Source organism: Schistocerca cancellata, chromosome 6, assembly GCF_023864275.1.
Source record: "Schistocerca cancellata isolate TAMUIC-IGC-003103 chromosome 6, iqSchCanc2.1, whole genome shotgun sequence".
NCBI classification, from domain to species: Eukaryota; Metazoa; Arthropoda; class Insecta; order Orthoptera; family Acrididae; genus Schistocerca; species Schistocerca cancellata.
The window spans coordinates 171,428,346-171,453,127 of NC_064631.1; the positions used below are offsets into that span (position 1 = coordinate 171,428,346).

Consider the following 24,782-nt stretch of genomic DNA (forward strand, 5'->3'; position numbering starts at 1 on the left):
TGATATTGAAACGCGTAAATCTCAGAGCAGGACAACAGAACTGTTTAAAATTCTGAACGAAAATGGTTGAAGAACACTTTCCACGAAGCGGAATCCAGGGTAGCCGATACATCAAACAATTCGCCTGTGAGAGAGAAATCTGTTATCAATAGAATTTACGTATACCGTCTGAGTGCAAAACAAAACTATTCAAATTAAGATGGTAGCCCTGAATATAGCTAATCTTTATGTTTAGCCTCACAAACAATCACTGTACAGGCACTGTCATTGTAATTGCAGAGCAAATGAACATGTAAGTTACCGTATCTGATCTGATAAACTGCTTGAACAATTAAAAGGTAGCACTTTCGTTGAAATCTTTTAAGGGGAGTTTGAACTCTCTATCTAGACAATGTTAAATTTAATGACTTGGCTTTCCCGTGTATCAGTAACCACTGAAGCCATTCACATCAAACTTTTACAGGACATTAAACTATATGTTCTGAGTCTACTGAACTACAATAATTGAATTTCAGCCACTGCTTTCGGAAGTAATTTTTTTTTAATTAAACGCTTAAAATTTTGTGTACTTTTTTAGTACGTTATACTAAATAACTTTATTTATACGTAACAATGTGTCCTTGTTTTAGTTTAGTAGACCCAGAATATGTACCGGTATGTTATTACTCCCTGAAAATCTGAATACTCTACTCGAAGTGATTTTTGAGATTTATCGAAAAACGCAGCATAAAATGTGAATTTTCAGGAACGGCTTCTAAAGTTTCAAAAGACTAACTCATCTAATATATGCTTAATTTTTTGTTTTTAGTCACTCAGAAGCACACTGCACCATATTGTTTATCAACCTCTTGTCTTTTCAAAGTTTTTTCTTCTTTCTTTCCTTCTTTCTGGACTCTTTAGAAGTCAACTGTGCTGCATACTCTGCTTTATCAATGCGAACCTTGTCCATCCGTTAAAGTTCTCTGATGCGGTTTGCTCCAGGATTAATTCCCATATACTGTAGCACTTTTACCCTACCATTGTTGTAATCATTAAAAGCAATAACAGCGCCACTGTGTCTACATCCCAACACAAACATTTTTTGGTAAGCGAGTCCATATAAGATTACTGAACGACTCGTTGGGATTATGAGTCTGACCATTTTGACACTTCTTTATTAATTCAGGATTTGCCTGGTCTCTGTAAATAGGTTTTATGATATCCTGCTGCCGGGATGGAATGTTTAAGGCTCTATGAACTGTTTAAGTACTGGGCATTGCGGTAATTGCACCATGAATCAGGTCCAGGGGGCCAAAGGTCGTGTACTGGTTTCTCATCAGTTGATAGCCTGTGCAAGAAGGTAGCTCATACTGCCTGCTTCATTTTCAACAAATCCTCAGCATCATTTCTAATGGCCAGCTCATAATGACATCAAAAATCATTTCGTCTGTCAGCCTGCCTCTTATGGTTTTACCATTAGAAACTTTCCTGTTTCTCAGCATTGTTTCAACTTCCTCAACCTTGTGCCCATCCTCTTCTGGACATGACCAACACATTTCAGTGTTGTGATAATTTCTTCACCATAAAACTGAGCGGCTACTACACTGTTAAATGCTTTTCAGTCTCCATCACCTCAGAATTAGTGTAACACATCCCCCTTTCGTTCACAGATCGACTAAAAATTTCAGTAGCTGCACAGGCCTCCATACCACCACTTGTTCCTTCATAATTTCTGCCACAGATACGTCCCTCATCATTCCCTGATTTACACTTATAACATTATTTGGTTAAAATCTGGAAATCTATAACCTTACCAGTATCCACACTGGTCACCATAGCAACAGAATTCTTAGAACTGTAAATGCGCTACTGCCAAGTGCCATGAAAAGCTACTGGTATGTCAGCCGTACCATTATTTACTTCAACAACTTCGTTTCCAGCACCTTTCATTGACTCACATGCAACAGATTCCACAGCAGTTCCAATAAATTCTGCATACTTATCGATTTTTCAAGGTGGGCATGGCATGTTCATCACGGCACACATTGTTTCTGCTGCAATGAGTCCTTGGCCAAGAGCTCTCAGTCCATAAAACCATCTAACATTTACTTCAAAATAATTATCTTTACACTTATCGGAATTCTAAAATGAATTAGTATATTTGCAACTGGCACAATTAATGATAAGTTTCCTGACTATTCCATTTGATACTGCACTGTCTTCATGTAAACTAGGTGGCCCCCCACATATTTTGCAACACATACATTCACCTAACACCCTTGTTAGGATGTGTAAATCTATCAGAATATAACCTAACCTACCATTTATTTGACTTTCGTTTTGAGAAAACTGTGTATCACTACGTTTTATTTTAATCTTCTACGCACGAATGGGTGTTTCTCTAGATACTGACGAGTTTGCCTGAATGTCATTGTCTGTAACTTCACACAACACACGTTGAACACAATGTTTCCCTTTGTTCGAAGCTCTATTACCATGAAACCCACGATTATTAAAAACGCTTCGTTTTGGCGTCATACTTAGTTTTCTGGGAGATTTTCGTATCTATTTGTCAAGTTTCCTCAGAAAAAGTTTGGACCTCGACATACAACGCGTGTTTATTCTATGAAACGATACGATACTGTTATAGGCAATACAACCAATACAAACAAGTCATTTAACCTTCATAACACAGCAATCCACAGCCTTCTATATAAAAAAAATTACCGATTTTATTTGATCTTGAAGTAACGCACGTAAAAATGTTAACATTTTAACCAGTGTAGATTATATTTAGAAAAATAAAATAAAATATTTCCCATGTGAGTGTATAAGTGATTATATATATTTGAAACCTCTGAAAACCTGTGATATTTTCACAAACCCGTTCCAACAATCTCTGTACCTTATAGTGGACATGAATTCTGCTGATAATTAAATTTGTTGGCCTACCTGTACGAACGCTCGCCTGTTCTGCAGCCCGTTTCTGGTAAGATGATAATGAACTGTCAAGAATCAGATTTCATTCACCGTACTTGCGATGTGCAATGCAAGATGGTACCTTATCACTTTTCATAAAAAATGCTTTTACAGCACACAACTCGCGATGTCGAATGCGAGTACACGCACATTCGTAAAGGTAAAAAATGAAAAAATGAAGAACTAAACGACTGATAAATGAGAACAAAGACTCCAATTATAATTATGCTTAATTAACAACAATACACCTTTTCATAAGGGTCTAACAACTAGTCAAGTTAGCAAAGATCTTTCTTAACTATATTCCTGTGTGCAATTACTTTTCTTGGCACTTATTTCAATTATAAGACAAATCCATGTGCTTCACTATAAAAATGCTTACAGTAAATTTTAAACATACACAACGTTCTACCATTAAGAAACTACACAATAACGAATGTATACAAGAAAACTAGATTGCCTTAGAAAACTTCCCTTCTGATATTCATGCATTCGTATTATCTCTGTTTCACAAAATGTTTCCTCATAATAAATCAATACAATACAAAATCCTTTTCAAATAATACTGCCTTCGCTAAACGCGAAGCCAGCTTCCATCTTTCTCAAAGCAAGTACATCGCCAAACTATCACACACTGCTGCCACTCTGACAAAGAAAAACTAACCTCTCTCACCAAGATCTGTGGTCTCAGGAAAAGACTTATAAAGAATATGGTTACATCGATACTATGGAGGTTGAACACATTTATCAAATTCACATTCATGGCCAAAACTACCTGAAAATTGTCATGCAAATAAAACAGCCTCCTTCCAAATAGATGTTTGTGAAAATCAAATTTGTAGGGAAAAATATTTTTAACCAATTCTAAACATCCAATATTTGCAATGAAAAAATAATGTACCTACTTTACGTTACGAAATTTTGATTAATATTGGGCTCTGAGCACTATGGGGCTTAACACCTGATGTCATCAGTCCCTTAGACTTAGAACTATTTAAACCTAACTAACCTAAGGACAGTACCCGCATCCATGCACGAGGCAGGATTCGAACCTGCGACAGTAGCAGCAGCGCGGTTCCGGAGTGAAGCGCCTAGAACCGCTCGGCCACAACGGCTGGCGGATTAATATTTAGGATTATTATTATTATTATTATTGACTTTTTTTTCTCAGACTTAAGTCTGGTTAAAAATGGAACGTGACGCGGACCTCGGTCAAGCGTGACTTCCTTGTAACTGTATGGTATATGTTATATTGCATTTAGGAACTTTAGGGTAATTGAACATGTATCAATAATTACAGATTTTTGTAGTTGTATATATATGTTTGGATGTAGCTGTATTGCATTGATGTACTGGTGAATATTGTGAGGTATGACTCCTGTAGTTGATAGTATAATTGGGATAATGTCGACTTTATCCTGATGCCACATGTCCTTGACTTCCTCAGCCAGTTGGATGTATTTTTCAATTTTTTCTCCTGTTTTCTTCTGTATATTTGTTGTGTTGGGTATGGATATTTCAATTAGTTGTGTTAATTTCTTCTTTTTATTGGTGAGTATGATGTCAGGTTTGTTATGTGGTGTTGTTTTATCTGTTATAATCGTTCTGTTCCAGTATAATTTGTATTCATCATTCTCCAGTACATTTTGTGGTGTGTACTTGTATGTGGGAACGTGTTGTTTTATTAGTTTATGTTTTATGGCAAGTTGTTGATGTATTATTTTTGCTACATTGTCATGTCTTCTGAGGTATTCTGTATTTGCTAGTATTGTACATCCGCTTGTGATGTGATCTACTGTTTCTATTTGTTGTTTGCAAAGTCTGCATTTATCTGTTGTGGTATTGGGATCTTTAATAATATGCTTGCTGTAATATCTGGTGTTTATTGTTTGATCCTGTATTGCGATCATGAATCCTTCCGTCTCACTGTATATATTGCCGTTTCTTAGCCATGTGTTGGATGCGTCTTGATCTATGTGTGGCTGTGTTAGATGATACGGGTGCTTGCCGTGTAGTGTTTTCTTTTTCCAATTTACTTTCTTTGTATCTGTTGATGTTATGTGATCTAAAGGGTTGTAGAAGTGGTTATGAAATTGCAATGTTGTAGCTGATGTATTTATATGAGTGATTGCTTTGTGTATTTTGCTAGTTTCTGCTCGTTCTAGAAAGAATTTTCTTAAATTGTCTACCTGTCCATAATGTAGGTTTTTTATATCTATAAATCCCCTTCCACCTTCCTTTCTGCTTAATGTGAATCTTTCTGTTGCTGAATGTATGTGATGTATTCTATATTTGTGGCATTGTGATCGTGTAAGTGTATTGAGTGCTTCTAGGTCTGTGTCACTCCATTTCACTACTCCAAATGAGTAGGTCAATACTGGTATAGCATAAGTATTTATAGCTTTTGTCTTGTTTCTTGCTGTCAATTCTGTTTTCAGTATTTTTGTTAGTCTTTGTTTATATTTTTCTTTTAGTTCTTCTTTAATATTTGTATTATCTATTCCTATTTTTTGTCTGTATCCTAGGTATTTATAGGCATCTGCTTTTTCCATCGCTTCTATGCAGTCGCTGTGGTTATCCAATATGTAATCTTCTTGTTTAGTGTGTTTGCCCTTGACTATGCTATTTTTCTTACATTTGTCTGTTCCAAAAGCCATATTTATATCATTGCTGAATACTTCTGTTATCTTTAGTAATTGGTTGAGTTGTTGATTTGTTGCTGCCAGTAGTTTTAGATCATCCATGTATAGCAAATGTGTGATTTTGTGTGGGTATGTTCCAGTAATATTGTATCCATAATTTGTATTATTTAGCATGTTGGATAGTGGGTTCAGAGCAAGACAGAACCAGAAAGGACTTAATGAGTCTCCTTGGTATATTCCACGCTTAATCTGTATTGGCTGTGCTGTGATGTGATGTTATCTGAATTTGTTTGGATATTAAGTGTGGTTTTCCAATTTTTCATTACTGTGTTTAGAAACTGTATCAATTTAGGATCTACTTTGTATATTTCCAAAATCTGTAGTAACCATGAGTGGGGTACACTATCAAAGGCTTTTTGGTAATCAATGTATGCGTAGTGTAGGGACCTTTGTTTAGTTTTAGCTTGATATGTCACCTCTGTATCTATTATCAGTTGCTCTTTACATCCTCGTGCTCCTTTGCAGCAGCCTTTTTGTTCTTCATTTATAATTTTGTTCTGTGTTGTATGTGTCATTAATTTCTGTGTGATGACTGAAGTTAATATTTTGTATATTGTTGGTAGGCATGTTATGGGGCGATATTTAGCTGGGTTTGCTGTGTCTGCTTGATCTTTAGGTTTCAGATAGGTTATTCCATGTGCAAGTGTATCAGGGAATGTGTATGAGTCTGCAATGTAACTGTTAAATAATTTAGTTAGATGTGAATGTGTTGAGGTGAACTTCTTTAGCCAGTAATTTGCTATTTTATCATTTCCAGGGGCTTTCCAATTGTGTGTAGAATTGATTGCTCGGGTGACTTCATGTTGCAAAATTATCACTTCAGGCATTTGTGGTATCATCTTGTATGTGTCTGTTTCTGCTTGTATCCACCGTGCATGCCTGTTATGTTGTACCGGGTTTGACCATATGCTGCTCCAGAAGTGTTCCATGTCTGTTATGTTTGGTGGATTGTCTATTTTAATGTGTGTGTTATCCATTGTTTGGTAAAATCTCTTTTGGTTTGTGTTGAATGTTTGGTTTTGTTTCCTTCTATTTTCACTTTTTTTGTATCTTCTAAGTCGTTTGGCCAATGCTTGCAATTTCTGCTTTTTTTCATCTAATTGCTCTGTTGCTTCTTGTTGTGAGATTTTACCTAACCTTTTTCGTTTTTTGTCTGATATTTCATTTCTTATAAATTGTGTTAACTGTCCGATGTCTCTTCTCAGTTTTTCTATTCTGATCTGTAACCTGTGTTGCCATGCTGGTTTTGTGGGTTTCTTCTGTGTGTTGGTTTGTTCTGATCTCTGCCTAGTGTGTATATTTAGTGTAGTGAGTGCTCCTATATAAACCAGTAGTTGTAACTCTTCCATAGTTGTGTTTTCATTTATTTTGTTGTGTATGGTTGTGTTGATAGTTTTTATTGTTGTTTCGACTTGTGGGTTATTTGGCGGTCTATGCAAGAATGGTCTAATGTCTGTATTTGTGTCTTTGTATTCTATATATGTCAGCTGAAATTTCTCTTCTATATCTAACACGTGTCTCTCTTCGTGTTCTATTTGTGCTTGTTCTGGTGGCTGTCTTAAGATTTCGTTTTCCTCTGATTGTTTAATTGATGCGTGTTGGTCTTTGTTTGTTTGCTCTGGGATGTTTGAGTCCATTACTGTGTTTTCTTCCTCTTCTGATTGCACATTATTTTGTTCCAGTATTTGTTGTACTTGTTGTTTGATGTTTTCTAATTCTGACTGGGGTATCCTGTTATTTTTGATTATTACACGGATCTGATCAGCTAGTCGTTGTTCTGTTAAAAATTTTAATTCCGGGTATCTGGTAATAAATGTTGTGTATACTTGTGATCTGTATCCAGTTGTGTTGGTTCCTAGGTTTGTTGCTTGGTAATAACAGAACATGAGGTGTCGATTAACTTCATCTGACCATCTCATCCTCTGTCTTTGTTTTCCTTCTAGGGTGGTTGCAGGAAGCATATCCTGCAAAACACCTCTATTCGGATTTAAATCCTTTTCCAGTTGGCTAGCAGTGTCGTTACCATTGTGGGCGGGCATAGGGTTCAAGCGTCGTCCCCGACCATGACGGCACTTGTCCGAGGCTTCTTTAGTTCTGTCCTGAACCAAGTAATCACACTAAAAGGGGGGTTAGCCCTATTAGTGGTCTGTTCTTTTCGTCGCCTTTTACGACTGGCAGAACATACCGGAGGCCTATTCTTCTCTTCTCCCGGGCCTCCACGGGGATTATTATTATTATTATTATTATTATTATTATTATTATTATTATTATTGGCTATAGTGGTCCAATGAAGCCCATAAAATGTAAATAATAATAAGAATTATTATTATTATAATTGTAACTATTTTTATTATTGTCAGTTCACAAAATTTTGTTACGTTGGCTAGTGATAATAGTGTCATTTTGACATTTGTAAAGTTTTTAGTTAATGTGAAACTAGAATGGAAGTATAAAGAACAGATGCTAAATGCCCCTGGACGCAATTATGGCCAATTCCAACACTTCATTGTTCTCGTTATCATCATTTCCATTAAGCACATTTTGTGGCATGAGGTTCAGATAAAACTGTCTGTCCACTTTAGGAGTGAAATCTAGTACCTTTGTTAAGTATCTATGCTACAAGATTGGTACTTGCCTTCCACTTAACGTATTTGGGCACTAGATTTTGCAAGGTTTACAAACTGTGGGGAAAGGATATATTGTAATCTCCCTTAACGTGACTTTCATAAAATGGTGGGCTCCCGAAACTCAAAGACTTGATTTTGCCTTCGCACTGAAGGTGGTGAATTCATAACCCATCGAGGCGACTCGTTATATGACTGCATGGTGTCTTTCGGACATGTGAGAATCTCAAAGCAGCGAGCATAGCGGACGTGCAAGGGAACTGAGGGTAGGTGGCGGTAGATGGGTAAGTGGGTAGGCCGACGGGCGTACTGGGATAGCGCAATTGCGATGAACACTGTGTTCGTGTGGCGCATTGGTTAACGCAGTTGCCTAGTAAGTAGGAGAGCCAGGCTTCGATTCCCGGTCGGGGAACGCATTTCCATTCGGCGCCGCTGACTCCACATTAAGATCTGATACAGCTGGGCTGGCCGGGGTAGCCGAGCGGTTCTAGGCGCTACAGTCTGGAACCGCGCGGCCGCTACGGTCGCAGGTTCGAATCCTGCCTCGGGCATGGATGTGTGTGATGTCCTTAGGTTAGTTAGGTTTAAGTAGTTCTAAGTTCTAGGGGACTGATGACCTCAGAAGTTAAGTCCCATAGTGCTCAGAGACATTTGATTTGATACAGCTGACATCGTAAGTTCCTTCCCGTTGCTTTCCTTTCTCATCCCCCCCCCCTTCCCCTCCACCTTCTGTTTAGATTAGGTATGTGCGTAGACAGTTGATCCATTCCAGGAATCGAGCATCTCGACCATTTTGCTTGTTATGGACATTGATATTGGAAAGACATCAGTCTTAGAGTGTCCAAAGTTTTCGAAAATGTTTTAATTTCAGTGATGTAAATGTAACAGAAGTGTTGCTGGAGCCAGGCGACCATTATGAGCCGCGCGGGATTAGCCGAGCGGTCAAGGGCACTGCAGTCATGGACTGTGCGGCTGGTCCCGGTGGAGGTTCGAGTCCTCCCTCGGGCATGGGTGTGTGTGTTTGTTCTTAGGATAATCTAAATTAAGTAGTGTGTAAGCTTAGGGACTGCTGACCTTAGCTGTTAAGTCCCATAAGATTTCACACACATCTGACATTTTTTTTGACCATTATGATAATAGCTAGTAGTTCTGCATTCGGGCTGACTGGGTCGCAATGGTAAAAGTCAAACATGCAAGGAATGACTTCATTGCTCGTGTGACGCGTTTCGGCATTTATCCGTCATCAGATAGCCAAGAGCGATTACTGCACTTACAAATGGTGTTTCGTGTGAAGTGAAACAATCATTTGTAGACTACTCAGCAAAAATTTTGCAAATAAATATGGCGTTTCAATGTGTATGTGAAACAAATATTCGCAGACTAGTCTTAACAGATAAATTCCAAAACGCGTCATACGAGCAATGCCTGATGTTTGTCTCCTACTATTGCGACTGTGAGCGTGAATATAGAGGTACTGATTGTTTCAATTTCAAGTTTGATGTCGGATAACAAAAGAAATCTTTTTTTCTTGTGAAATAGTAACAGATCAACAATTTTCGTATTTTGTTATTTTGGTTGTTATTTGGTGCTGTGAAACCATACTACTTACCAAATTTCATGATTCTACTCCAACGGAAAGTACCATAGATGTTTTAATGATTGCGTTTGCGAGCATAAAAAAAGTGACATAAATGGTCGTATCTTTTGACTGAATGAGTTACAAGCTTCAATTTTTTTGCAACGCCAAGGGCCGTAGGCCTTAGCATGTGACATAAATTTGAACTGATACGTCTGCCCGTTACTGAGGAAAAGTGTTTTTTAACTGTCAGTCAGTCAATCAGACAGAGGGATGGACAGCAAAGTGATCCTGTAATGGTTCCGTTTTTTTTTTCTTTTTTTTTCCCTGAAAATGAGCCGAAGTGTCTAAGCTGTACGTGTTGGTGCAAATTGTTAAAGGATTATACAGCAGGTGTTTGCAGTTTATTTCCAAGAATCTATGAGATGGACTGTGGTAAAAGCCTTGCTATTCTAATCATACTGTGCGACGTATGACCGTTGAGTTAGTGGCACAGCAGTGAGTGGTGGTTAAGAAAGAACCGTCCAGATCTTGGTTAGACGGCTGCTACAAGCACTGACCCGTCGGCCTCAGACCCTCTGCCCTCTGCACCCCGACAGTTTGTGAAAAGATGAATAAGTAGGTGGCCTTTGCTATGGATGCAGATTAACTATCGTTCGATTTTTGTAAACTGATTAAAAAAACCGCATGTATTCGGGAACACATTCTGTGTGAACGATGGCGAAAGTTCACTGTACAGTGCTGCCCGCAACACAAGATTGTCCAGATCATAAACGATTAATAGTACTTTGAGACCTGGCAGTGATACGTAACGTATTACTGATATGGCCACTAGGATTTGAAACGCAACCTTTATTTGTTTTCATTAACACCGTTTGTTGTATTAATGAATCATATGATGTGTCTATTGTTCCGTAATATTAATCTTTGTCTAAGTATTCTGTAAATGAATGAGGAAATTAGTATGCAGCCTACGTTATTGTTTATAATTGTATCGTACAGTGCGGAGCTGAAACAGTTATTTTATTTTTGACTATATACCTATTTTTTATAACGTAACAACGTGTTATACAAAAGTGACTTTTAGCTGTGAAAAGGTAAATAACTTAGGTATGTTTGATACAAAACTGAATGCAGTATATCTTCAAGTTTTATTTGCAAATGCTCAATGTGGCTACCATTTGCAACACAATAAATTTCACATCTTCAGTTTCCTGCAAAATCCTATGAAGCATTTCTTGACGTGTGGTGGCTACAGCTTGTGTTGTCCATTGTCGCAGCTCCTCGGCGTTTGCCGGAAACGGAGCAACGAACACTTTGTCTTTAATGTAACCACACACAGAGAAGTTAATTGGGGTTAAATCAGGCTATCGCGGTGACGAGGATGTTGTCCCACCGCGTCCAGTCCATGTCTGTACAATCCTAGAGAGGAATGAAACTTCACTATCATAACGTGGTGGCTGCACCATCTTGCTAGAAATTGAATTCTGTTCCCATATCGTGTTGTAATAGAGGCACTGGATAACTTCAAACATATCCAGGTACGCTACGGTCTCTGGTTCGAATCCTGCCTCGGGCATGGATGTGTGCGATGTCCCTAGGTTAGTTAGGTTTAAGTAGTTCTAAGTTCTAGGGGACTGATGACCTCAGATGTTAAGTCCCATAGCGCTCAGAGCCATTTTTGAACCATATCCAAGTACGATATGCCAGTTACATTTGACTCGACAAATAAGAAAGTATCGCAACTCATGTTAACGCTTATAGCACAAAAAGCGTTTACCCTAGACGAGTCCCGTACATGTCCGATTACGTGATGTGGTTTCTGCTCATTCCATATGTGGTGTCACCGCCAGACATCACACTTGCTAGGTGGTAGCTTTAAATCGGCCGCGGTCCATTAGTACATGTCGGACCCGCGTGTCGCCACTGTCAGTAATTGCAGACCGAGCGCCACCACACGGCAGGTCTAGAGAGACGTACTAGCACTCGCCCCAGTTGTACGACGACTTTGCTAGCGACTACACTGACGAAGCCTTTCTCTCATTTGCCGAGAGATAGTTAGAATAGCTTTCAGCTAAGTCCATGGCTACGACCTAGCAAGGCGCCATTAACCATTTCTAGAGAGAGTCTCACTTGCATCATCAAGAATGCTGTATACAAATGATGGATTAAAGTTAAGTATTACGGAAGCTACGTACTTTTCTTTATAGCATTCATTACGTATCCTGTTTCAGACCTCAGCAAGCCTGCTTGAATTTAACGCGTGCATTTCGGCTACTTCCGAGTGGCGTGGCTGTCTTGATACGCCACAACACCATATCCGATCATTATTCCGATCCACTTTACCGCAGGTATGGAAGGTGGCTTCGTCACTGAACACAATTTTTTTAATAAAATCATCTTCAGTCTTCATTTTGTTAAACATTTCTACACAAAACTCAGTTCGCTTTTCTCTGTCACTTTAAGAAAAAGTTTGCAAGAGTTTGTTTTCAGGTTTTGAATGACAGTTGTTTTCCTAATATTTTCCACACTGTAACGATAGGCACTTTCAGTTCTAATCTGGCGTGTGTCGTTCATTTATCCAGACTGCGAATGTAAGACAGCCGAACATCTTCAGTTGCTGCGCCATAGACTGCTGCCCGACCCTGACCCGGTGTTCTTATGAGACACACAGCCAGTCTCCGTGATATGATTAATAACAATTAATAACAATTTGTCTTGGAGATGGTGGTTTCTGATATTTTGTCCTGAATTGTCTCTGAACTGTAGTAGTGGGTTTGGATTCACGAAACCGCAAACAACACTGCGCGCACACTGCACCGTTATACGACTCCATAATGACCGTTGGAATACCTCAACCGTGCATGCTTCTAAACGGGAACATAACTAACAGTGTTTGGAGGGGATAAAACTTGAAGACATTCTGCATTCAGTTCCGTATCAAATATTTCTGTAAGCCATTTACCCTTTTCACAATTAAAGATTACTTTTGTGTAACTAAATTATAAACACCCTGTATATCTGTACTGCTATATGAAGTCATTGTTTAACGTTGTTACCAAAAATATCTAAAAGTTCTCGACCGATTTACTTCAAATTTTTGGGCAATAATCTGAGCAAAGGTCTCGAAAAGTTCTTGACCGATTAGCTCCCCATTTTTACAGGGGGCTCCAGAAAGCATTTAGATGCACAGGGCTATGTATCTTTAAACAAAAGTGTACAGGTTTTCTGTTACAACTGACTGCTAGGAAGAAAGTGCTGCGCTTTGCTGAGTGGTTTCGTTTTCTTTCTCGCAGTCAGTTTCAACTATTGAAAGCAGTGCGTGCAACCTATTAGACGACTTGTTTCCCAGTATATTTTCTTTCTCCTTACGTGTAACTTTTTTTTAAAAATTTATACACAATTATGTGCCATGTTGTTTTCTTATTCGCAGTGGATTTCAATAGAAAAGAGGAAAGTTGTATTTATGGCGTGCTGCCTTATGATCAGGAAATCACTAAGAAATCTGAATTGTCCTAAACTTTTTAATCCCACTGGTTTGCAGATTAAAATAATGCAAAATACTATCATTGGAGCTACCATCTTCACAGATCTAACAGCAGGATATGTCTTTCATACCGAACCGATTTGGTTACTCATTGTAAGTCACTCCCATCAAGGTTTATTTGCAACAACAATAAACAAGGATCAAATAAAGACGGATAGACAGGGGGGGGAGGGGAATATAAATCAACGTTGAGGGGGTGGACATAAGAGCAGGAAGAAAGAGATGGACAGCAGAGGGGATAGGAGGAGCTGCACACACACACACACACACACACACACACACACACACACACACAGAGAGAGCGAGAGAGAGAGAGAGAGAGAGAGAGTGGGGGAGGATTATGACGGATATCACATTTCCGTACGTGTTCAGTAATTGTGAAGCATTGCCGTATTTGCTAGTACATGTATAACGTATGTATGACTTAAATTTCATGAGGCACTAGTTGTAATTTTATATACTTCGTTTTTAGCCTGTGCTGATGCAGACGCTCCAGGGGTGGTCAGAAATGAACCAAAATTAACATTGAAACTTATATAACTAGCAGAGGACTGTCGTATAACACAGTTCCTAACGTGTCTAAAAGCTTTTGTAAGTCCATCTTTTTGGATGAAGGTCACTATTGTAGGAAAATTAAACGCCCACAACCGTCCTTATGATCTTATTTATTGTGTAGCTATCAGTTCCAGCGCTTCAATGCGCCATCTTGAGGCCTTAGTTGACGTTCAAGCGGTTATCACGTTCAATATGTACTACGCTGGATCAGTGACCAGTGGCCAACATAAATGTAACTGTGATGTCAGCTCTCCAACCGTTAACTGCCAGACAAAAAAAGTTTGTCGATATCAAAAATGACAGTGTAAGAGTATCTTACAATCGATATCAGTGATCGAAAACAACACGAAATATGAAATGGCTCTGAGCACTATGGGACTCAACTGCTGTGGTCATAAGTCCCCTAGAACTTAGAACTACTTAAACCTAACTAACCTAAGGACATCACACACATCCATGCCCGAGGCAGGAGTCGAACCTGCGACCGGAGCGGTCGTGCGGTTCCAGACTGTAGCGCCTTTAACCGCTCGGCCACTCGGGCCGGCGCGGAATATCGTAACTGAAACATTAAGATAATTGGATAAAACCCAGTAAAGGCGTGTAGTCAAGCAAATAATGTAGAGTAGTAAGCGGAAATTCGTAATAGTTCACATGAGAGCCATGTGGATCCATACGTGAAGATTACAGTCTGTCTGTACGATATTACTAACGATATTTACTGATAACAATGTCAAGGTAATACAGTGCACAAACTATGGTCTATGTGCATAAGAAATTACGAAAACAGTCAAAGAATACTTCGTTCTTCGACTCGGTTTGTTCGTTCAGGAAACAGTTAGGTTCCTTGTGGGAATGAATATAAATTTCCAGATCTTATATGATATCTATAGTACCTCCTTTATCTACGAAGAGCAAAACTTTTAGATTCGTATCTATATCCACAACAGTAAGTTACGTTTTCTTCAAATGTTCTTTGAAAATCCAATGTTTAATGGCATGCAGGGAAGTATGTTCTTTATATCTTTGTCTGGAAGTTCCACTAGTTTTACCTACGTATATGGATTCGCAATCAAATGGTTCAAATGGCTCTGAGCACTATGGGACTTAACATCTATGGTCATCAGTCCCCTAGAACTTAGAACTACTTAAACCTAACTAACCTAAGGACGTCACACAACATCCAGTCATCACGAGGCAGAGAAAATCCCTGACCCGCCGGGAATCGAACCCGGGAACCCGGGCGTGGGAAGCGGATTCGCAATCAGCACAGGTTATTTTGTATGTGCATGATTTCCGTATCGGATCGAACTGTTCCTCTGAATGTGTCAGAAACTTTGACAACTATGTTGTCATTTCTGAATCCGCGATTAACATTAACTTTACAAAAATATGTGCCACATCATTTGACAGTGGGCCAATGTGACTCATACTGGTAAATAAGAAATTCTCTCTTTCTATATCGCTGTAAAGAACTCTCGTGTAATTGGCAGCTGATGGTTGGAGTGCTGACATCACAGTTACAGATGGTCTGCGTAATTTAGTTACCTTTGGCGCTGATGCAGCGTATATGTTGATCGTGATAAACACTTCAGAATCAACTAAGGCTTCAAGATAGCACACTGAATCGCCGAAACTGGAAGCTACACAGTAAGATCATAAGAAGGCCGTAGTTGTTTCATTTTCTTAAAGTGTCTAAAAATTGTTCGACACCACCACGTACATTAGCATTACCATTTCCAGATGTCTATATCTCCTTTTCTGTGATTTCTGATCAGATTACCAGCCAGTGCCTGAACACCATATTCAGCCTGCTGTTCGGAGATAAACTGCAGTCCATGGGCCTCGAGACGACGAGTGCGGCGGTCATTATGAACTCCATGTTCTCAGTAACGCAGTTCTCAGGTGAGTACAGTTTGCAAAGTGTACATTTTTGCATTTAAATTTCGAAATTAATGCGGCAATTCAGAACAATGATAAAGATGATCCTTCACGTTTCCTCAATTCCTGCATCGCTAACAACAGTAAGGTGGGATTGGATTGGACTGTATGAGGGCAGAGACCAAACAGCGAGGTCATCGGTCTCATCGGATTAGGGAAGGACGGGGAAGGAAGTCGGCCGTGCCCTTTCAAAGGAACCATCCCGGCATTGGCCTGGAGCGATTTAGGGAAATCACGGAAAACCTAAATTAGGTTAGCCTGTAAAATTAACTTTTTTAATAATATTATGAATATTTTTATATGTTTTGGAAGAGAGAGATTGATCTTTGATTGAGATTTTTACTTTAAGTCGTAACTGGTACCTGAATTTTGGTTGCTGCGTCCTTGAATGATCAGCTTCTGCACCAGTTGTTGACGTATTGCAATTTGGAGGAAGTTATTGTTCTTTAAGGTTTAAAATACGACTCTGTTAGTTACTTGGCCGTATTTCGGATAGCTTTGAGCCAAAGTTTTCGTAGCTTTTCATACCTAAGGAACCACGGTTGTAAGTAAGAAAGATCTAACAGCAATCTGCTTTTCGTGAGAAAAGGAAATTGCTTGACACACAAACTTCCTTCAAACCACACGTCCTGCTACATCAAAATTGGTCAGTGGAGTTCAGCACCATACTATTGTACAAGAACATAAACCATTCAGCACCATACTATTGTACAAGAACATAAGCCAGTTACTGTAATTAAGAAATTGTGAGAGGTTGTTACTTATTGAATGAAAACTACGGAGAATGCATTTCTTTTCTTGTATTTAAGTGAACTTTGTACACTTACAGTTCTGTGAATTAATAGACGGCGACGACAATAAAGTTCACCTCCTTTTCCAAAAACAAGATATTTCTATTCTTCACTTCCAGAAAATTTGTATACATAAATGTTTGGCAACTCTTACACGTACTTCACTTGGTTTTATCATTAAAATATCAATTTTCATTAAATGTAACAATATGTTCTGAGCGACGGCCTAGCAACACGTCCTCTTTCCACAACATACAGATTAACAGTCCCTTTTTTTTAATAAAATCAATTTTTTTTTAGAGTCCGTACTCAAAGATTCTCTAATACTATCGTTGCGGGGTTTGAGCGCTAAAGAGTTTATTGCTGTCCAGCTGCACTTCACTTCAAGTACTTTTTGAATCACATTTACATTTTCGGTATTTACATACATTACTGAGCTTCTCAGAATAAAATCAGGCACAAATTATTTAAATAAAAAGAAGCAGTGAGGCACACATAACATTACATTGCCTCCAATTGAAGCATGAGCGTTTCTTTTATGAACTGTCGGATTTCAATTTCCCAAGTAATATCATGTGTTCCACTTCTAATGTTTACAATGCAGCTAAGACAATGAATACATTTGACGGGTAACATACCATAATGCAAATAATATATCAAAATAATCAGAAAAACTTTTCGTCAAGTAGACACCGATAAACAAAGAACATATTTACATGGCAATTATCGTCTCACGGGCAAAGAGATTTTCATTAGTAGTTCATTCATAGTTCAGAGTTCTTACTGTTGGTTGTATGCTAAGAATCATGAAATAACAAGAACATAGAAAATATTTACAATTTTGAACGAGGTATTATTCACTCGAGTTTGTATGCAGAAGTCTGGTACACATCGTACCTCAGAAAAATGAATTAACGAGGTGATGCACTGAACTGTCACTGACTGTAATATCATGGTCGGTTTCTTGTCTTGATGCATCAGTGTGTCAAGCGTCGATGATTAAGACGTCATGACTGAATTGCTTAATCTTCAATTCTTGCAATCATACTCGTAGTACATAGTACATGGAACAGAAAATACATAGGATTAAGTAAGTGCTAAAAAAATTTATGTCGAAGGTGTATGGTCAAAGGATGGGATTTCTGGAGTTGTGCTGTTATTTACAGCGAACTTTTGAAAGCACCGAGATCAGCTTCTAGTCTTTCTTATATTGTAGTTACTGTTTTGAATACAGTAACTATCCAGTTACTGGATCCAGGGAAATAAAATACCATTTGGTTTATAATTGCGCTCCTTCTGAGCGTTCGTAGAACTGTTTATACTCTGGCAGTCTTTTGACATTCGGAAATATTGTTGACGTCTACCTCGTGAGCTAACCACGAGGGCAGATGCGCCGAGAGATAATTACGTACATTCTCATGTGTGCGTCTGATAGTGATTGTTCATTTACATTTAGAGTGCAAGTTCCTTCGGTGAAATCAATCTTGGTCTTCGTCTGTTGGAGAAATTCAATACCTAACAAGCAGGGTATTGACAAGTTCTTTACTACCAGGAAAATACATTCAAGTTTTACTGTTTCTATAATATCAGGGATCAAAGCTTGCATCTACACTTTCTGCGTGTGTGAACTAATATCTCCTGTAATGCAACATCCTTGTACGGGTAATATGGGTATTTTTTGTGTGGCGGTTATCTGTTTGAAAAAACATAGTGAGATTGCATTTACTTTTGCACCAGTATCCAGTATTGCTGTAGTTACATATACTGCTAGTGTGATTTCGGTTGTCACCCGAATTTGGTCTCCTTCTTGTCGGTGTAAGTTTGTTATATTATTCCCGTGTAGTAACACGAATGTCAGTACTTGTCGTTGTAACGTAGTACTAGCACTGTATTCAGGTCTTCGTCATTAATGAAGTTACTCCCTTCCTGCCGTACAGCACATGGTAAGGAGTAATAAGATGCTGTGATTAGTTTTCCGTTCTTGAATAGTTGGTGGTACAACCATTGTTATTCCTATCAGGTTGTACACTCATTTCAGTTAATTGCGGCGAATAAAACTGAGTGTTGTGAATTACTCGGATATCAAACTGTGTTGGTTCATTTACTGGATTAAAAGTCGGAAGATTGTGAGCTTGAGTGAAAAATACCGGCGGGTTGTACCGTTTCCTCTGCATTTGGTTATTTCCTCTATTCTCAGGTTCAAATTGCGTCTGAAATTGTTGTTCATGCATTTGTTCTTTGTTTGGAGCCGATGTTTGAAATTGCTGAGTATTATTTGGGTTAATATGTTGGTAGTATACGTTCGCGTTCCGCGCGCCAGGATTCCATCCCTGCGCTTGCTGTGGGAATCCGCGCTGCCAACTTTTGTTGCCGTATTCATTGGCATACGCAGTGTGCTGTGGGTTGTTGCCGTAGTTAAAATTGTTTGCCTGATTTGTCGGGTGATATCTCGCTCGGTAGTAGTTCTTATTACCTTTAAATTGTCCATTTCCATTCTGCTTGCCATAATACTGATCGTGTACGTTAAAATGCACTTAAAAAAAGCAGTGAGGCACGCATAACATTACAAGCCGGACGCGGGACTGAACTGTCGTCCTCCCGAAGTAAGATAAGAGCACAGCTATATTGTCGTAGCACGCCGAACTGAAACTGCATTTCAATTTGGGGACCCTACGTCAGAAGATGTTCTGAACAGTAGTTGGAGGCCCTCCGCGCTGCGGGCCGCCACTGAGAAGTTCGCAGTGACGTTGTCGTTGTTTACAGCGTGCATCCCTGGCGTATGGAGCGTAAACGACACCCCCGGGATAACAAGGCCGCCCAGCAGTGTTAGTGACGTCACACTAAGCGGCCCATAGCCGACGCAGCAGTCCACGGACATTACAGACGCGCCTGATGCTAACGATCTTCTGTCCGTCATACAGAAAGGAGCGAACCATAATTCGAACCAAAGACCAAGTTATATATATTCTTGTAAACAGCATAAAGGTTCATAACGAAATACCGATTATATATACGGGCAGGAATACGTTTAATCGATTGAGGAACTTTGCCACTATTTTATAATTGTCAGAACACTATTTAGCTTTAAAACTCGCATATAGGTGCTGACAAATGCCAACTGACAGCAGGACTTAACATTTTCAAGCTATTACACTGAAAGTAAATTATCTTAAACACTGTCATACATAGCAAAACCCTCACAACTTTCGTTTACAATAAGGTAACAAGAGTTCGCTTTATCTCATAAAACACATGACTATTGTGAATTTACTCATATGTTCATGGTGACAGCTCTTTTCAAGAATTTTTACAAGTGTGTCCCCAGTATAAAGAATGGAAACAAAAGATAGATATCAAAAATTCTCCTTTTAACATAGACATCACTGAACACAAGATTATGTCTTGCACTGTGATACTAAGGGACTGCTCTTTCCTTTAAGAAAAGCCTGACAATTTGAAGTTCACTCTGCTATTGAAGATACACTTCTTGAAACAATATTAAAAATGTTATGAAAGGTACGGAAATGAAAAACAACCAAGTGCATTACATGTAAGAATGTGAACAAAAGGCTGAGGCTCTCTTTACTTACCATTTTCAATCTCTCTACAGCTTATTTCCTTTTCCACGTAGAAATCACCAACTGCAAGTCTCATTATTGCTGTCTGTTACTAACAAAGTGCTTTTCTATTTAGAAAACCCGACAATTTGATGTTCATTCTGGTACTGAAGATAAACACTTTTCAGAGGAGTTCTATAACCTATTCCTGCCCGTATATGTAATCGGTATTTCGTTATGAACCTTTATGCTGTTCACAAGAATATATATAATTTGGTCTTTGGTTCGAATTATAGTTCGCTCCTTTCTGTATGACGGACAGAAGACCGTTAGCATCAGGCGCGTCTGTACGGAGGTGTCCGTGGACTGCTGCGTCGGCTATGAGCCGCTTAGTGTGACGTCTCTAACACTGCTGGGCGGCCTTGTTATCCCGGGGGTGTCGGCGTAAAGCAGTGGGGAGAAACACGTTGACCGGGCCTACACGGACAGACACGTCGTTCAAATGGTTCAAATGGCTCTGAGCACTATGGGACTTAACGTCTATCGTCATCAGTCCCCTAGAACTTAGAACTACTAAAACCTAACTAACCTAATGACATCACACAACACCCAGTCATCACGAGGCAGAGAAACTCCCTGACCCCGCCGGGAATCGAACCCGGGAACCCGGGCGCGACACGTTGTTCTCAGCAGGCACAGCGAACACCGCTTGCTTCGTGCCACTCTTGTTCCGTACAGTCCGAGCTGGCAGTCTGCCCCAAGAGATGAGCCTTTTGCCATAAATGTGAAAACTATCTCATAGCAGCGGGATGTCGGTCTCTGCCCCAACCCCCCAGGACTCATTGCAGGTCTCAGTAGATGTCGATATTCATAATGTTCCGACATTATGCTCGCTGTTGTCTACAGGCCAGAACAAATTTTCGTTAAGGTGCGGGTGATGGATAAGCCATTACTCCTACAAGTCGACACGGGGCCCGCGCGGGGTAGCCGCGTGGTCTCAGACGCCTTGTCACGGTCCGCGCAGCTACCCCCGTCGGAGGTTCGAGTCCTCCCTCGGGCATGGGTGTGTGTGTTGTCTTCAGCGTAAATTAGTTTAAAGTTAGAGTAAGTACTGCATAAGTTTAGGGACCAAAGACCTTTGGAGTTTGGTCCCATAAGACCTTACCACAAATTTCCGCATTTTCCAGTTTCCGGGGGCCTCTGTGTCCCTTGTCAACTCACAGACATATGCCAGGTTAGTGTCCTCACCACTGGCATGCGTCGAGTGTCGATTTGTAAGCTCCATCAAACGACAATGCCTATTCTCGGCCATTTCACGGCCGAGACAGTTTACAAGTCAGTTGTCCGTTCTGTTACCTACCAGGTGGTTAACGATGCGAGTACCGAAAAATTTGTTTGGCTTAGATGTCTTTGCTGCTTTTGATTTTTCTATCGCAGATGCGGTGCATCTGGTTACAGCCCAAATGACATATCACAAATAGGATTCCTTGTGTTCGGAATTTTTAGGTCTGTTTGTCCCATGACTAGGTTGTCCAAACAGTTTCACGGCTCACATTACCCTCAAATTCCACGCTCGCCATTGCTGTTTCCGGGCGCAACCGGTGCCAGTAGTTTTAGCCGATCCGACGTGTATCGCTTAACGTCATTGTGAATGATTAGACAGATTCCCTCAAAATAACAGGCTTTAGTGACCGTAAAGAAACTACGCGGTCGGCTGCGGTTTGTGGCGACTTCAGGGTGACAGTTAAATCACAAGCAGTCATAGACACTTCCTCTCTGCCTGGCCCTCAGGATGCTCACATTGTTGGCTGGGGACAGAATCTTTTCGAAAATCGACTTGACCGAAGATTCTCTTTAGAGTCCACTGGACGAGACTTGAAAACAGTTGCTTATGGTTAATACACCTTTTGGACGTATCATGTCAACGGCTAACGCTGGAGATTACTAGTGCGTATTTCACCTTCCAGTTTTATTTAGAACAGGTTATGATGGTTGTCTCCCAATGGGATACCAATCCTGAATACATCATATGATAATTGCCACCATGGAGAATCGCCTGCTTAATTTCCATTCTTCGTTTACTATTCTACAGGATGCAGGCCTCATATGTAATCTCTCTAGCTGTCACTATCTCCAGCATTTCATTGTTTATTAGGATCATAAAATTTCACGACAGGGCCTGAGCCCCATTTAAAAACATGTAAGCACCGTTATGTGTCTGCCCCATCTGTTGTTCTGTGACTACTTCAGACGTCCTTGAGTAGCGTACAGTCATAAGCATCTCAGCGTCCTTGTTAGGCAAAGCCACTCATTGTCCTAATTGTTGGACTCTGTTTTCTGTGAGGTCCATTTCCGTCCCACGCCAAAATTTGCGCTAGATGTTGGTCTGTGCCAATGGGTCCTGATCGATCGTTCGGCCAGGAGGAACTGCTTTGTTTTTAACTGGTTTCAAAGGCGAGGCCCACGACCGATGGCTTCACTGTCACGAGTTCCCGTATTGCCTCTGGTGTGGCGGCAGATTCGGTACTACAGCAGGTCATACGTGTCATACAGCATGGATGGTTCGACCATCTGCCGAACCAGGCATCGAACCCGCTTCATAATTTTTGTGTGTTGCGCCATTGCCTCCCTCTCGATTACATTATTCTCTTACCGATGGATGGATTTACTCACTCCGTCGTGTTTCCAGTAGCTCTGAGACACTTTTTATATCACGGTCATTGTAAAATCTCTCGCCAACACTGTTGGCGCGCCACCAAGAGTTATTTCCAGGCATCAGTTGGGTGGTGGAGCACCTTTTTCGTAGCCTGCCGCAAGTGTTCAGGTCAGCAGCCGGTGGTGTACCCTGCTTTTTTTGCAGTTGCCGGTCGCTTCACAATCTTGGGAAAGAGTTCACATTGATTTCGCTTGCTCTTTTTTGACACTTTCTCGTTAACGGCAGCTCATTCTTTTTCTCGCTTGTTCCCTATGTCGTTTGTTGTCCTTCTGCCACAGTAGACGTGATTGTCAAGGCCATGTGAAAGATATTCACCTTAAAATGCTTGCTTCCGCTCTGGTTGCGACAATGGTGCTCAGTTCGTGGCGTAATATTTCACGGACTTTTGTGTGCACAATGGCATTCGCCATGTCACAGCTCCTTCCCCCCCCCCCCCCCCCCCCATCCGCTTCCATTCATAGTCGAACGGTGAGGTGGTTGCCTTGTCTGAATGTTGCTATGCAGATGTACACGTACATAGATTTCGCAGACGAGAAATCTCTCAAGTTTTTTTTTTTTTAATCTCTTGCAGAACGATTGCAACTGGAGACGTGTGCCGCCGAGCCCATGCACGGCCATCAGGTAGAGACATTGCTCTACATTTTGCTAGCTACCAGGTGTTCCCATGCAGCGCTGGGCCTGCCAATGTTCACGCGTGGCACACCAGTGTGGGCCATAGCGTTTTGACGGTCACTTCTCTGAATTCCCGCCATTGTCCACAGCAAGCGCGGTCGCTGCGTCTCCATGGTTCACACCGAAGATCGACTCGTGGCATTACCCCAGAACTAGTTGCTTCCCAGGGAGGATGCCGTGCCCCCTCATTGGGACGGGTCAAACAGGTCTGGTTGTACCTGCCTAGCCCAGCGATTGGGCTTTGCCAGTACTGACAGCAGGTTGGCTTTGTGCAACCAGTGCTGCCACCTCCTGCTGCGCTGAGGGGACGCCACCGTCAGCATCATTGGAAGCCGGGTCTCCATTACCAGAGCCTCTACTCTACAGCCTCCCTCGCTGCTGCCCATGTTGACGTCTTTCGTTGCGGACTCTGTCGTCCAGATGGCTCCTGCCTGCCTGTTGCCAGTCCAGTCCACTGGTCGCCCCAGAGTCCATGGCTGTCTGCTGTGTGCGCACAACACAACACAAGCAACACTTGACATGGATAGCCTCTTTATAAGGGAATGCACATTCCTCCGAGCCCTTATTTGTTAAACTTCTTTCAGACGTGTTAACTTATTTCCTTGTATTATTGTTGTCACCCCATTACCCAATAAATTGTATCTGTTTTATGCCTGTGTGTTTCCTCTGTGTCAGTAGTTGGAACAATGTATCTTCCTGGAAAGTACAATGTTGTGACATTCTTCACGATCTCCTCTGCGGCTGAATAGTGAGACTGAAGACGATCTTGAAAAGAACAAGGAATGAAATGAGTGAAATGAACGTATGTCATCCTTGGCTGGGAGGCTCCTATCTGGGAAAGTTCGGCCGCCAAGTGCAAGTCTTACTACGTTGGGCGATTTGCGCGACAGTGATGAGGATGAAATGACGATGAGGACAGCACCCAGTAAACGAACGGAGAAAATCTCCAACCCGAGCGGGAATCGAACCCGGACCCGCTTACATGGGAGGCGAGCATGTTACCACGCAGCTAAGCAGGCCTATTTGAAGAGAACAATTTCAGTGCCATGTACTTAAAATACGTTGCATTTACACTTTATGTTACCAGAGCACTTGTAAATATTTCTAGGGAACAAAATTAAGATCCACTATCAGAGGTGGTGAAGG

At 40.6% G+C, this 24,782-nt stretch overlaps 1 protein-coding gene across 2 annotated transcripts in view; it reads left to right on the plus strand.

The window, feature by feature from the left end:
- The window catches only part of LOC126191148 (monocarboxylate transporter 1-like), a 161,313-nt gene that overhangs the window by 91,648 nt on the left and 44,883 nt on the right, over window positions 1–24,782 (plus strand). For both annotated transcript variants that reach the window (XM_049931902.1, XM_049931903.1), the window contains exon 3: window positions 15,738–15,864. In XM_049931902.1, the coding sequence (XP_049787859.1) occupies window positions 15,738–15,864 (127 nt within the window). The remainder of the gene's footprint in view (window positions 1–15,737; window positions 15,865–24,782) is intronic.